The sequence below is a fragment of the Lytechinus variegatus genome, chromosome 8 (genome assembly GCF_018143015.1).
Source record: "Lytechinus variegatus isolate NC3 chromosome 8, Lvar_3.0, whole genome shotgun sequence".
Lineage (NCBI taxonomy): Eukaryota > Metazoa > Echinodermata > Echinoidea > Temnopleuroida > Toxopneustidae > Lytechinus > Lytechinus variegatus.
The window spans coordinates 17989803-18004406 of NC_054747.1; the positions used below are offsets into that span (position 1 = coordinate 17989803).

The 14604-nt window shown below is 38.6% G+C and overlaps 1 protein-coding gene across 1 annotated transcript; it reads right to left on the minus strand.

The window, feature by feature from the left end:
• Positions 1-1745: 1745 nt before the first annotated feature.
• Positions 1746-4118, minus strand: LOC121419527 (trace amine-associated receptor 13c-like). Its single transcript, XM_041613982.1, has 2 exons — positions 3348-4118; positions 1746-2048 (listed from the first exon to the last, which is right to left on the minus strand). The coding sequence occupies exons 1-2, from the start codon at positions 4116-4118 to the stop codon at positions 1746-1748; spliced, it is 1074 nt and encodes a 357-aa protein (XP_041469916.1).
• Positions 4119-14604: the final 10486 nt, after the last annotated feature.

Below are 14604 nucleotides of genomic sequence, written 5' to 3' on the forward strand. Positions count from 1 at the left end.
AATAGGCCTATATAAATTTCTGTAGGTATATCATATGGGATAAACCGGCGCACTGGCGGATCCAGGTGGGGGGGGGGGCACAGCCGGCCCGTGCCCCAACCCCCTTATTTGCTTGTCAAATGTTTTCGTGGATGAAATGTCCTAATTTTTTGGGGGAAAACCTTTTTTGTTGTTGTTGTCAACCCCCCCCCCCCTTGGAATATCCTGGATCCGCCCCGGAATCAATGGTTCACAACTTTGATTTTGAGAATTTTTGATAAATTGAGAATTCTTAATTTTGATAAATATTGACACGGTATTGATCATGTTGAAATGGATTTCACCTTTCATTCCCCTTCCTTTCCCCCTACTTTTTTTTTCTTGATCGTAAAACTTTGGGGGCCAGCGCCCCGATGCCCCCGTACCCGTACGGCAACGATATCGACGAATCCCTGATTAATTCATTCATCGCCTTTGAAAAAATATTTCTGTTTTTACTAGGGATAGTTTTTTTTCCCAACAGTTCTTACAAAGACGTTGGCCTTCGCGAGAAAGTGCTTCTATTCACACCTTACAGATGTTTTAATTTCCTAGAAGAATGTAAAAAAGAGAAAAGGCGAGTACATAGGTCTACTAAAGAAGGACTTTATTTTTAGCAAAGCAAAGCAAAGTATGTCAAGGGCATCAGGTGTTGGGTAACTAAAATCATTTTGTCATTCAAGAACACAACTACGCTTTCGTAACAACTCACCCTGGAAACAGAAAGAGGTTGTGGCATACTTGCTTTATGATATTGCACCCCAAGATTATATCTTTCTCAAATACCCTCTGTCTTTGACCACGCTGCAGAATGAATTTCGTGCAAAATAGACCATAAACTATGTCACGGTGGTGGTGATGCTTTCGATGATAAGGATTTTTTATATCTTATTTTTTTAAACAAGTGCACACCTAGTTACCAATAATGCATATAGCATTTCCATTTATTTGAATGCAGGATAAAAGAACATTGTAGATTAAATGCTTTGCTCACGGGCATAGATGCATCAGCGGCCGAGGATCGAACCCCGGACTTTCCACGTAAAGCCAGGCGCATAGACCACCATGATGGTGATGACGATAGTGATGATAAAATAAAGCAATAATATGCGTGTGAGAGAGTGAGAAAGAGACTAAGAACCATATTCTGAACTCGTATTTACTTTAGAACTCTGGTCTAATTTTGTGGTTTAACTATGGATGGTCAATTGTGACACCAATCTCTAACATTACATGTGACATTCAATTTATTTATAGCTTTCTGGGAATGACGAATATAAGGAATGACAAAAGACCGCTATAAACATAAGAAATATGCAATGTGAACAAAATTTTGACATTTTCAACAAGTTAAGCTTGCCTTCACAAAAAGGGGCTAGAATAGTGCGCTTGTGCGAGTGAGCACAAGGATAAAAATCACTTGTTTACGTTACCACATAACACCAATTCTATCTTATCACCAAACATATACCTGAATGATTACCAGCCATATTTGAGTGTCTGAACATCTTACCACAAATCAAAGTGTCGGGGCATTAGTTCACCATAGAACATGATGACAAACGGTGATTTCGTGTTTATATTCATCTTCTATCTTAACAAAATGTGTGTCTAATTAACAGTCCAAAATGTTCTACATAGGATTTTTACACTACGTTTTGTAATACATCGTGTTTCTGTATAATGGTGAAGGTGGATGGGGTGGGGAGGGGGGGGGGGTAATTATCCTACCAACGACAATACCGGATAGGGTGGCAGAGCAATCCAAATACGGTTTTCCTAAAGAGCGGTTGGGAGATGACATAACAAATCGGATTGAGTAGCCCGTTCACGTAAACGATCCAAATAGGTATCCAATAAGCCCAGTATGGTATCCGCGGATAGCCGAGCGTTGGATCGATAGTGATGACAATCGACATAAGAGACATTGGGAACCACGTGATGAAGAATGCCATGACGATGAAGAGTAGAGTCTTCGTGGCGCTTCGAACCTCTGAGGCTGACTCACGAATGGCAGCTTTCTGAACTCCCTAGAGAAAACGAACCGACAAATGAGCAAAAAAGGCAGTTGTAAGTAAATGAAATTAATGAAGCACCTCAACAAAATATTCAGTCGAGTACTCTATAAATCAAAGGATAAAACCCAAGTAATATATATTTGGATGAAGAAAGAAATCAACAAGTGTGACACCTACTACAGTCCGGGTATACGTCCATATAATTCGAAACAGAGAACTAAACAATTCTAAGATATGAGAACGTGCTCGCTATTATCACCGATGACTTTAATTGTCTTGAGATATCAAGGTGAATTTTCGTGATGTCTTTCTTTCGCACTTTTGGTGAGAGTACAGTGAACCGTTTGGTCTTAGTCGAAATCATGGTGACTTGTGGACCAATCGCTCAGAAGTCTATGAAAGTGGCTTTCATACTCCCCAAAACTATGCAGGCATGGCTTTTTGCGTAGTTACTCGTTTCATCCCAAGTTTTGTATAAAGTTTCCCTATCCTATTAGGTATATAATATGAATGTATTGGAACTGAATTTTAACTAACAAGACAATTCATATTTTTAACAGGCAAGTTTGGTTTGGTTAAAGGTATTGTTTAACTTTGTGAGCAGCCGATTTAAAAAATTCTCAAACCAAGATGAAACATGTGTACAAGTGCATGTATTAGAACTAATAAACCCTGAAAATAACCATTATTGAGAATGAAAAGCTTAAACTACAAGGCAAACCCCGATTTTGTAAATAGGCGTCTTATAGACGCCTAAATAGTACACATAAGTCTATGGGATGTAATTAAGATGGTGTTTCCGGTCACTTTATATGTCAATTTTTGAAGCACTAGATAACTATTTTCGAACGCAATTTTTTTTCTGGGCTTCATTTTTGTAACATATTACTGACACAGGTGACAAGTGTGACCTTCTAGCACAGATTTTTTTAAAAGTCAAACCAATGTTAACCAATCACTTTAACGTAATGGTTACGAGTTTTCTCACCGCCACGCAGAATTTTCGAACATAATAAACGAAAATGCCAGTCGAATGAGAATGACTAGCTGAAGGGTCTTTGGCGACAATTGGTGAGCCAGATCAGCAGTTCGTTTCGGAGCAGACACAAAATTGCAAATATATTATTTGTCCAGAGTCCAGGACAAAACTGCCGTTTTGATTCGCCACTTCTCGACAAATATTTCTTGGTTGCTCATTGTCATGAGTGGCATTTGATAATACAACTTCTGTTACTGAAAGCGTTCCCTCGTGACTACATCTAAACGGAACAGAAAAGAGAGGAGTGTGCTACTTACAGGTATTGTATTTACTTGAGGGCGCTGTTTATTTTCCTTGACATCATCTTCAGCTAGGCTATGATCTGACACTGTGGTATCTTGGGTAAACTCCTTGTCGATGTGCTTTCCACCGGCGATCCCTCGAATCTTTATGAAGATCCGGACGTAGAGAATCAACGTTATGGTAAAAGGAATGATGAATCGGATCAGTACGGTCGACAGTTGGGCGATTGGGAACACAGAATACCAGTGAAAACACTCTGAACCAAGCCGAAACTGCAGGAAATAGTCAGGAACCGTCGAGAATGAAAACCAGAAAACGAGAGAAACGATCCACACGCAGATGTTGGTGTAAAGCGCCGTTCGTTTTCTTCGTCGTGTGAAATGTCCGATGGGATCGTAGATTGCCCGGTGTCTGTCAACGCAGATGGTAACGATGATCAGGTTAGATACGAACTGGATGCTGTTACTGACACCGTAGAACACATTGCACCTAACCGGGAATGGAAAGGGCAGACGCCCAAGGTACATGTGTAAGCATGTAATGACGAGGAAAAACCCGAAGATAAAGTCAGAGAGCGTGAGGTTTATGATGAAGTAGTTGTTGTAGCCACGCAGCCGTTTCTCAACAGCAAAGGCGGCCAGGCTGAGACCATTGATAGCAATCATAATGAACACGAAAATCAGGAGTAACAACGGGATCCACCGATTTCTATCAGCCTCCGTGCCTACTTCTGTAGGTTCTGTGCCTGCTATTTCTGTTTGTTCTAGAAGTAACTCAGTTGTATTGCCTCCAGCGTCCATGATCGATCATGGATCTGTGGTTTGACAGGTACACTTTCTGGTTTAAGGAATCTCTCTTCTGAAGACGTTTGTAAGATACCGTAAAAGGTCTTTGGCCACTTTGGTCTTATCTAATTCCCGAATTGCTGCACAACTCTATTTAACCATCACTAAATATATGTATAGTCGCAGCCACGCCAATTACACCCCCATTCACGTGACAGACAAAATTATTTTCTCAACTTATGAAGGTTTTGCATTATGTTTAAACGAAATGCATTTAGTATCGTCATAAGTCAAAAACAAAAATAATTTAAAGCAGCTATTAAAACTTTAGTAGAACTAAATCGAATTGATGACAAAGAGAGATGAACCCACATTGACAAATCTTGAAGAGAGAGAAAAAGAAAAGAGTGGGGGAGGAGAATAAGAGGAAGAGATGGTGAGAGAAAGAGAGATGGGAGATGACAGGAATCGATTCATGTAATTGTAGAACCGAAAAAGAATCGACTATTGAGCATTTTATCTCATAAAATTTGTTTCAGGCACCGTTCACACAAATATTTATAATCAATTGTAAAGATGTACAACGCTGAAACGAGAAGACGGTCGCAAGAGGATACAGATCAACATACCCACCATGATGATTATCAAGCTATGAACATCGTTTTTGGTATTTGAAATTGATCACAAATCTTTGTGTTACCGTCATCATAGCGTGATCTTTGGCCAAGCGAGAAATCGATCTTCCCATGGACAAGAAAAAATGATAAGAAATAAGTCATTTCGTAGACCGTTAGTTTCTACTTTTTGAAAAAAAAGATTGATTTTTAATTTTTTTATATGGAAATTATTTCCCTTGATAAAAAAAGTAGGACAACCTCATTTTACATTGTCAACACTAACTTTCAAGTATGCTAAGTGTATCATACACGAGAGTTGAGAATAGTCTCTTGATATTTCCCGTGGTACTTAAGAAAACAAACTGCAAATTGTAAAGAATATAATCAATATCATCCAACTGAATAAGTCTTAATTCTGAATCATCTCTTCTACATTCAGTAAAAGATCTATAAAACTTCTTATCTTTAAAATTAATAGTGGCGCGGCCTTTTAAAGATTGGGGGGAAAGAGGCAAACATTTGCTATTGATGTTTTCAGAACGACTTTTAGTATATCCGTTTAGAATTGATAGATCTTCATCTGGGTTTCGGTGAGGCATATATTTGTAAACAAGTGGAACGCCTCTGGCGGTCTTACCTGCGATTTGATACAGTAGCAGTGCTTACTTTGCAAACTACAATAACTCGCACATGATGTTCAGTGATACTTGGTTACTCTTATTTCCACGTTTTATGAACTAGACCAATACACTTACACTTACAGAGATAATATTCAACAGATACCCCCAACGTGGCCAAAGTACATTGACCTTACATGACCTTTGACCTTGATCATGTGACCTGAAACTCACACAGGATATTTATTGATAATTGATTACTCTTATGTCCAAGTTTCATGAGTCAGCTCCATAAACTTCCAAAGTTATGATGGTAATTCAACAGATACCCCCATTATGGCCAAAGTTCATTGAACTTTGACCTTGGTCATGTAACCTAAAATGCGCAAATGATATTCAGTGATACTTGATCACTCTTATGTCCAAGTTTTATGAACTAGGCCAACATACTTTCAAAGTTATGATGGTAATTAGAAATGACCCCAATTCTGCCAAAGTTAATTGACCCTAAATGACCTTTGATCTTAATCATGTGCTGTGAAACTCATGCAGGATGTTGATTAACCTTATGTCCATGCACATTTCATGAGCTAGGTTCATATATTTTCTAAGTTATGATGACATTTCAAAAATTTAACCTTAGCTTAAGATTTTGATAATGATTACCCCTACATGGTCTAAGTTCATTGACCCTAAATGGTATTTGACCTTGGTCATGTGACATGAAACTCATGCAGGATATTTAGTATTCAAAAACTTAACTTTCTGTTAAGATTTTATTTGGTGTTGACGCCGCCGCCGCCGTCTGAATAGCAGCGCCAGGAGTCTCACTCTGCTGTGTGGTTGAGACAAAAACTACTATTATTAACACACGATCAGAGTTTCTCAATTTTATTCGAAGACCCTGAGTTTGAAATGATTTATGCGTTCAAATCATGTCATAGAAAATTAATGATTGCCTTTGTCATTTATAGAACAATTATGTAAATTTGTGTAGATCAGTGATACCATAACATAATCGATGTATTGGCCAAGTAAGTAGAGCGTAACAGGGGCATAGTAAGCGTCGGTGGACGGTGGGGCTCAAGAGCCAAATTTCCCGGTTATATGATGTGGAGCATTGTGAACATAATGATTGTTTGTGAGCGTTAGCGAGAAGCTCTATGCGGAAATAGCGTGATCACAGATATCATTATTATTGTAATGACCCCCCCCCTTAAAAAAAAGTGGGCACAGTATGTTGCATGTGGCAATTTTTTTTTAATGAAATTCGCGAGCAAGGAGTGAAAAAAGGGGGGAAAATTACGTCTGTCGGGAAAATGACAAATTGTCGGGCCGACAGTCATCATTTTTCGGACAGACATCAGTCCAACAGACCTGCGCTTGCGTGGCAGACAATTTATCATTTTCATAGCATCTCAGGATCCGCATCTTATTCTTTAGTTACACCGACAAGCAGGTTTACCTATTCGAAACCTCGTCTATCCCATTCCCTTCCCTCTGTTTTTTCTTTAATAAAAATACTCCGCATTTATAAAGCGCTTAATACATCGGAATGACGTGTCTAAGCGCTTTACAGACATATTATTACCCCGGTCATCGGATCCTTGCATGCCTGCATACAATATATGCACCTTCTCCACTCCCTGGGGAGCATTCCAACAAGAGTTCAAAGACTCAATTGCTATTCATACTACATATATACTTTCACATCCTACCTGGTACCCATTTAACACCTGGGTGGAGAGTGGCAAAGTGTGGATTAACGCCTTGCCAAAGGACGCCAGGCCATGGTGGGATTTGAACACACGACCCTCTGATTACAAGGCGAGAGTCAGAACCGCTACACCACGACGCTTCTTTCATGTTCTTTTCCTCTTTATTTCTCTCGCGATAACTTTAGTGTAACTCAATCTAGGCTCATATATATAGTTTGTTGTGTATGATACTAGTATGGATCTCAGGAAGCCTATAGATTTTGAGGTCAAAATGTCAAAGGTCAAGATCACACTGACATGTCAAGTTCATCTTACCAATCTGAAGTCCTTGTAAACGCGATAACTTCAGTTTAGCTAAACCTATGTAGGCTCATATAATTTGGTGTGTATGATAGTAGCATGAATCTCAGGAAGCCTAATTGATTTTGAGGTCAAAGGATCAAGGTCGAGATCACAGTGACATGTTGTCTTACCCTGTGAAGTCCTTGTTAACTTTAGTTTAACTGAACCAAGGCTCGTATAAGTTGGTGTGTATGATACTAGCATAGATCCCAGGAATTCCCTTGATTTTGAGGTCAGAAGGTCAAAGGTTATACTTTGCTGGTTTGACCACTTCACTTACGGTTGTATGCAGCGGGGGGGGGGGGTATTTCCCCCAGGAAACTTTCAAACATACATTTTTGGAATTAAAATTTTCACAGAATCCACCAACAGTGTCTCATAAGTCATAACTCCTTCAATTTCATTTCAGAAAGTGCATAAATGCCCACATGACAAGGTCGGTCGCTTAACTCCCTTGATTTTGAGATACTTTAAAAAAAATCCCCATTACGTGTCTTGCACAGAAATTCTCCCCCAAGAAAAAAGTATGCGTACTTCGATGACTGTAATTGGCCAATAAAGAGTCATGGGGTGACAATTGTACTTCTTATAGCATAAGAGGGAATAATTTTGGCCAGAAAGGGGCAAAGCAAATTGAATTGTTGAGGAAATAGATTGTCTCACCAGTGTCTTGTCAAATTATGACCAAATAATATAGAATTCCTTAATGCATGAAGAGGACACCAAACCAGAGGAATTGAGAAGTGTAGGCGTGATGCCGCATTTATACCAACATAAACCAGTCTAGACTCGGACTTCTTTCGCTAAATTTGTAAGGTAGTCCTAATTAGTTACCAAATGGCTATTTTAAAGTGAAAATGAAAACATTATCGAAAGAAGTTACTTGATACGATACAGTTCCAAAGTTGTATTTCGTAGATTCAGAATCAAGAACGACCGCTACAATTCTGTGATGGGAAAGTTCTCCATATGAATTGCTCGCTCTACAAACGCAGTCGCCTCCATCATCACGTGATACATTATCAACAACCAATCGAATTCCTCCATTTATGTTATACTGCATATTCATCGCCGACTCGATATCGTTGACCAATGAGATCCATTGTAAGAGCGGCGATGGGAATCCAGTAATGATGCAATCGACAAAGAACGAATCTGATTCGTTGACGGTAATAGTAGGAGTTTGGACCTGCAGATCAATGGCGCTTTCTCCGTAGCTGATGGCCTGAATAAATGATGGTCCTTGCGAAAATGAGGAACGGAAAAAGTATGAATCGATGACATGAATAGGAAAACAAAATATCGATGAGAATCTATCGAATCTAAGTCGATAGAAAAAACGTCTTTGATGCAATTCTTCTTAAATTTCTGGGGTCAAGATATCGACATAGATTAATGGATGTCGGACATTCATTTTCGTTAGAAGCTATATTTAGCCTCTCACTTTGAAATCTCACGAGTAAATAAGTCTGTAATCCAAAGGGGAAGGTTGTGCATGTCTGGGTGTGCGTGCATGTACGCGTGCATTTGTGGGAGTGTGTGTTTGTGTGTGTGTGTTAGGGAGAGGATGTCTTCGAGCGGGAAGAAAAAAGTTGTGGGTTTGCGATTGTGTATGGTGTGTTATAAAAACAAAATAGTAAGAAGAAAGGGGGCGCATGGGCTAATATGCCACAATTTGTATCGCATCCATCAGTTGTTAGGGATGATAAGGGAGAAAAATCAGAAAAATAAATCAGCTTACGTCCTACACGTAGCTCGACCTGTCGAGATGTTGGGGATCTCGTATTTATCTGGCAGATGTATATACCCTCATCAGTTAATCCAAGGGAAGCAATAAACGGGTCGAGGGTTATGTTTCCTTTTCGTCTGACATCAAAGCAGGAGTAGCGAGTGTTGGAGAGTAATTCAGAAAGAAAAAGAAATATAGTAAATTCCTTTTTTTTACTGCTTCACTTAGTTACATATCACTACATCATCATCATCTTCTTCATCGTCATCCATATTTCCAACCATGTATTTTTCTCGCTGGGGAACTAAGTGTGAAAATTATAGTAAACTTTGAAGTCGATATTCTCTGAAATGGGTTCGGATGTCCGCCGACGATTTGATATAGCGTTTTTTTCCTTCTTTTTTTTCCTTTTTTGTCCTCTTTAGAAAATAGATGATATTTACTGGCTTTTTTTTAATCGCTCAATAGAGCAAAGGCAGTTGATTATTTATATTACTCTGATGGGAAGAGAGCCTGTCTCGTTGTCATTGCGGTTACTTCCCTCCCCTTTTTTATCAGTATCTTTTAATTTATCGGTCCGCTCCCAACCATGCACGCATTCCACCTCCCTTTTACATTGTTACATGGAATATGGCACTAATAGAATTAGGATGATGATGTAATGAAGATGGAGATTGGGTCTCATTTTAATTGAATCTAATTCCTTAGGCAAGCCATGCGAGACTGTTACTGGTAATCGTAAATATATATTTTTTCTTGAACAAAGTACCATCATGACAGCTTTTTCCAACGAACCTTCATTATGTTGTCATGCCTCCCCTCTCTCTCTCTCTCTCTCTCTCTCTTCCTCTCTCTCGGGCATTGCTCTCTCTCCCTCTTCAACCTCCCCTCTCCCTATCTTTCTCCACTTTCCATTTTACGGTTGTTGTTTTTTTTCATTCTTACGGTGCTGTCACACTTCCCATCCGGCGAGCTGAAAAAAGTGGACGTTTTATTTGTGTTTCTAAACGAATTACTCACATGTACATTATGATATAGGCGATAGGGCTGTTTTCGAGGCGCCAAAAGGCCGCCGCAGGGGAAACGTAACTACACCTCATCTGATACTCCTATTTCTGCTCCCTTTAGTTGTCATCATACTGTGGCTAAATATTAACATACACTCATGGCCACTTTTCTTTCTTGAATTCGTGTATTGTCTTCTCTTATAATTTAATTCTACACATCACAAGGACATCAAAAACATTGGATAACCTGGAAATTTAGAGGAAAAGAAACGTCGGATTTTATTTCGTGTATGGACTTATCACTGAATTTCAATTTTTCTTAAATCCAATTCAATTTAATGCAGTTCAATCATATTATTAGTCTAGTCTGTGTTTTAAAACACCAAAGTTATCCTCGGACTCTTGACGTATAAACATAAAAGTGTGTATAGTAATGTGCAAAAGAAAACAACTAAATTACAAGTAATTACCCCATCTTACAAGGAGTTACGATTGATCCGATAAACCACAACTATTGAAGGCCGGCAACATCAACATCTAAAATGCATGTTTGTTTAGTTATATGCTTGTAAGGATGCATATTCATACATAGGGGAAGGCGGGGTAAGTTGTGACAGTTTTTGCTTTTTGCATGTTAGAATTGATATGATTAATAATCTTGTCGAAATAAGTACCTTGCCTTGAAATTTAATTCTTCTGAAATATTTTCCACCTATATATAACTTTCTATCCCCACACTGAAAGTCATCGTGACCTTTGAAAAAACCGATGTCAAATGGCTCAACTTGCCCCATATATGGGGTAAGTTTGAGCCACCTTTTGGGGTAAGTTGAGCCACAAAAACTATGTACAAAATGTATGAGGGGAGAACCAGCATGTCAATTTTTTGTTTAAAGTCTTTTCACTTGCTAATTCTCTATAAATACTAACATCCTGTAAAAGGAAAAGAGCAGTCATGTAAATTTGCTCCTTTCAGCCTGCATTTCAATCGATTTTTATGGTTTGTTTGTTTTTTAAGATACATTACCATAGGAATTACCATGGCTCAACTTGCCCCATGCTGTTTGGCTCAACTTACCCCAGTCCGAACTTAGTGCGATAATTTTGTATCCACACATTTATTATGCATCCATCATATAAAAGACTATGACAAGAATGAAGATCCATACCTGGACTAATAATGTTGTTATCATGTCTTTATTATATTTAAAGACGTGTGTGTTTATAAAGCACTTATTTATTTCACACTCTTTTTACTTTTTTGGCTGAAATTCATATTTTTCCCTCTAAAAATCTACTTTTTGTTTCAAAGTTGGAAACAATGTGGTGGGGTTAGGGGTTATGCTATGGGCCATCAATACATGACACCACCACAATGTCTGACTCATTCGTTATGGGTCTGGGGGTGGTGGCTCAACTTGCCCCTATGCTCAACTTACCCCGCCTTCCCCTACTTCGTTTTTTTGAAAAGTCAGAGTGCTTCTTTTTGTTTACAAAGGACATTGTGCAAATTTCCTGTAGACAAAATTATAGACTATGGGACGGGCAAGGAAAATGTCTCTAGTTTTTCATTTCCGTGGGGCAGCAAATGCAACCACGGTTCTTGGACATGATAATATGTAAAATATTATGCATGAATACATGCAACATGTTGCCATCACTGAATTTTGATCCTGACCTCAAAATTAAAATAATAATATGCAAAATCGTACCATTGATTCGACTGGCAATTCCGCCATTCACCCTGTATGTTAACATGGTTAAGGACTTCGGCAAACGCACGCAAGCGTGTACAATGCATGTATCCTCGTTCGCGTTTATTTTTTTTTATTCGTTGTATATGCTCTACGTTATTAGAGAATCGACGATGGCGGATAAGATGTCGTCTTTGTCGTGTTTTGACAGCGAAAATTACGTTTTACCACCAGCATATATATGATACATGCACGTCTTACCCAAGAAGAGAGAGGCCAGTAAATTACTTTCAAGTAAAGAGCTGGAACAAATTTAAGCCTTTGCTGCATTCGCTGGTGTACTACCTGGGACTTGGGAATAAAAATAGTTATTCGTGCAGCAGAGATTGATCAGCCAGAGAAGTTTGCGATTGACTTGCAGCCATGGGCGGAACTCCCAGGGGGACAGGGGGGACATGTCCCCTACTCAAAATAGTAGAGGGGACACAATATCAAATGTCCCCCTACTATTTGTGGTCTCTTATGGTAAGAAATACATCATTCAAAATCGAAATAAAACATAATTTTTTTTTTAGTTATTCCGAAGACGCAAGTCATGAGTATTAGGGTCGGGAACTCACGTGGGGAAAATAATTTCATTCTTTGTCGGTCTTTTCAACGTTGTATGCCCATGGCCCTCATGAAGCTGGGGGTGGTGCGTGTATATCATTCTCCATATAGGTAGCACCCATTGGATGTACAGTAGGTGTGACAAAATGAAGAAATGTAAGCAACACGACGTCACGACCTACATTTTGTAAAGAAACCATTTTTTTTTACCTGTCAAATTTGTCTGGACTAAATGACCTTCATTTTGTAGTGAAACCCTTTTTCTTTTCTTCTTTTTTTGGCTCATCAAATTTATATCAGCACCCCCTGGGAAAAAACGTTTATCTTCAGTAGAATCAATCGTAAAAAAGGCGAATGCCCGTCTGAAATTTATGTACAGGTATCAAAGTTGTATGGATCAGAAAGCAAGACTATTTTCTGTGTTGCTCTTATTCAGAATTTATTTGTCCATGCGAACAAGGCTTGGTCTAGTGTCATAGACAAATCCGATCAAAAGGAGTTGTAAATTATACAGAATAAAAAAGTTAGATTCATTAACTGTTCTGGTCCCAGAACCTACGTTGGCTACACCGAACTCTTTAGAGCAAATTTTTTTGAAGTCAACAAGAGATCAAAACACCTTATTCTGCACTACGTGCATAAAATCTATCACAATAGATCGAATCATTATATTGCATCAAACTTTGAACTAGTTACCGAATTACATAACTGTAATACAAGAAACAGCCATTTCAACTTCTGCTTACCAGAAACGATAGGTAGTATTGGTAACTCCTCTTATTACAATGCTATACAACATTGCAATTCTCATCCCAATGACTTAAAGGGAATAGGAGACTTTTTCCATTGTAAGAGGAAATTGAAAGAATATCTTTCACTTGAGATGACCAACTGGAAATAAGTTTTGGAGGTTTGTGGGACATCCAGTGCAAGCCAGTTGTTTATTTACGCTACTGTATATATGTTGTGGTGACTTGCCAAAATCAATCAATCGATCGATCATTCAATCATTCAATCAAATATTTATCCACGATTACGTTAACCACGACAATACCGGATAGGGTTGGAAATCAAACCAAATACGGTTTTCCGAAAGAGCGGTTGCGAGACAACGTAGCAAAGCGGATTGAGTAGACTATTCACGTAGATCAGCCACAACGGTACCAGGTATAACCAGGACGGGAGCCGCGGATTGAATAAAGCCGGGTCGATCGAGTAGGTTATCGTGACGATGCACATTGGTGACCACGTGATGAAGAAAGCTATGGCGACGAAGAGAAGCGTTTTGGTGGCGCTGCGAACTTCAGAGGCCGATTCTCGCTTGGCAACTTTCTGACCTCCCTATAGAGAAAATATTGAAATGAATGCATTCTTATGATAGTAAAGATGGATAAATACCCAATAATTTATATGGGGTAGGGGTCAGGAAAAAAATCATAACGAAGCAAGTAGTGGATCCACAAATGAATAATTCCCATAAAGGTAATAACGCCCACAAATGCAACAACGCACACAAACGTAGCAACACTTTAATACCCACAAATGTAATAACATCCACCAATGTAATAATACTTGATCACCCACAAATGTAATAATATGTGGTCACCCACAAATGTAATGATGACTTTACTCACAAATGTAATCAATATGAAGGGATATTTTGACGAATTTCTTCTAAGCCAAAACCCTGTCGTAATGCATTCCTAAAAAGTCTTTACTCTGGAGCCAGTTATTTAAAGTATTTACAAAAGCTTCCAAACAAAGATTCCACAATTTAATCAATGCTGAATATTATGGAGATGTAGCGTAGTCTTTCTTCCAGACCCATTTTTTAATACCAAATAATACAAAACAAAACAAATATAAATCTAAGACCCAGCAATCCTTCAGAATAAGAACCTGTATAGAAACAAAGGTTTAGAGTCTTGTCTCTATTCCAGACCTAGTCATTTGAAAAAAAAAAATAAGAAAAATTTTTCAAACTATAGACCTTATCATAATCTTATTCTTGTGGAGTAACACGAGTATTAAAGCGTAGTCTTTCCTTCTGACAAGGTTATCTTAAAAATGAAAAAAGAAAACTTCAAAACTAAGACCTATCCTCAGAATTTAGCCCCAGTGAAAGAATATTGGTTTAGAGCGTTTTCTTTAACCCACACCCAGTTCTA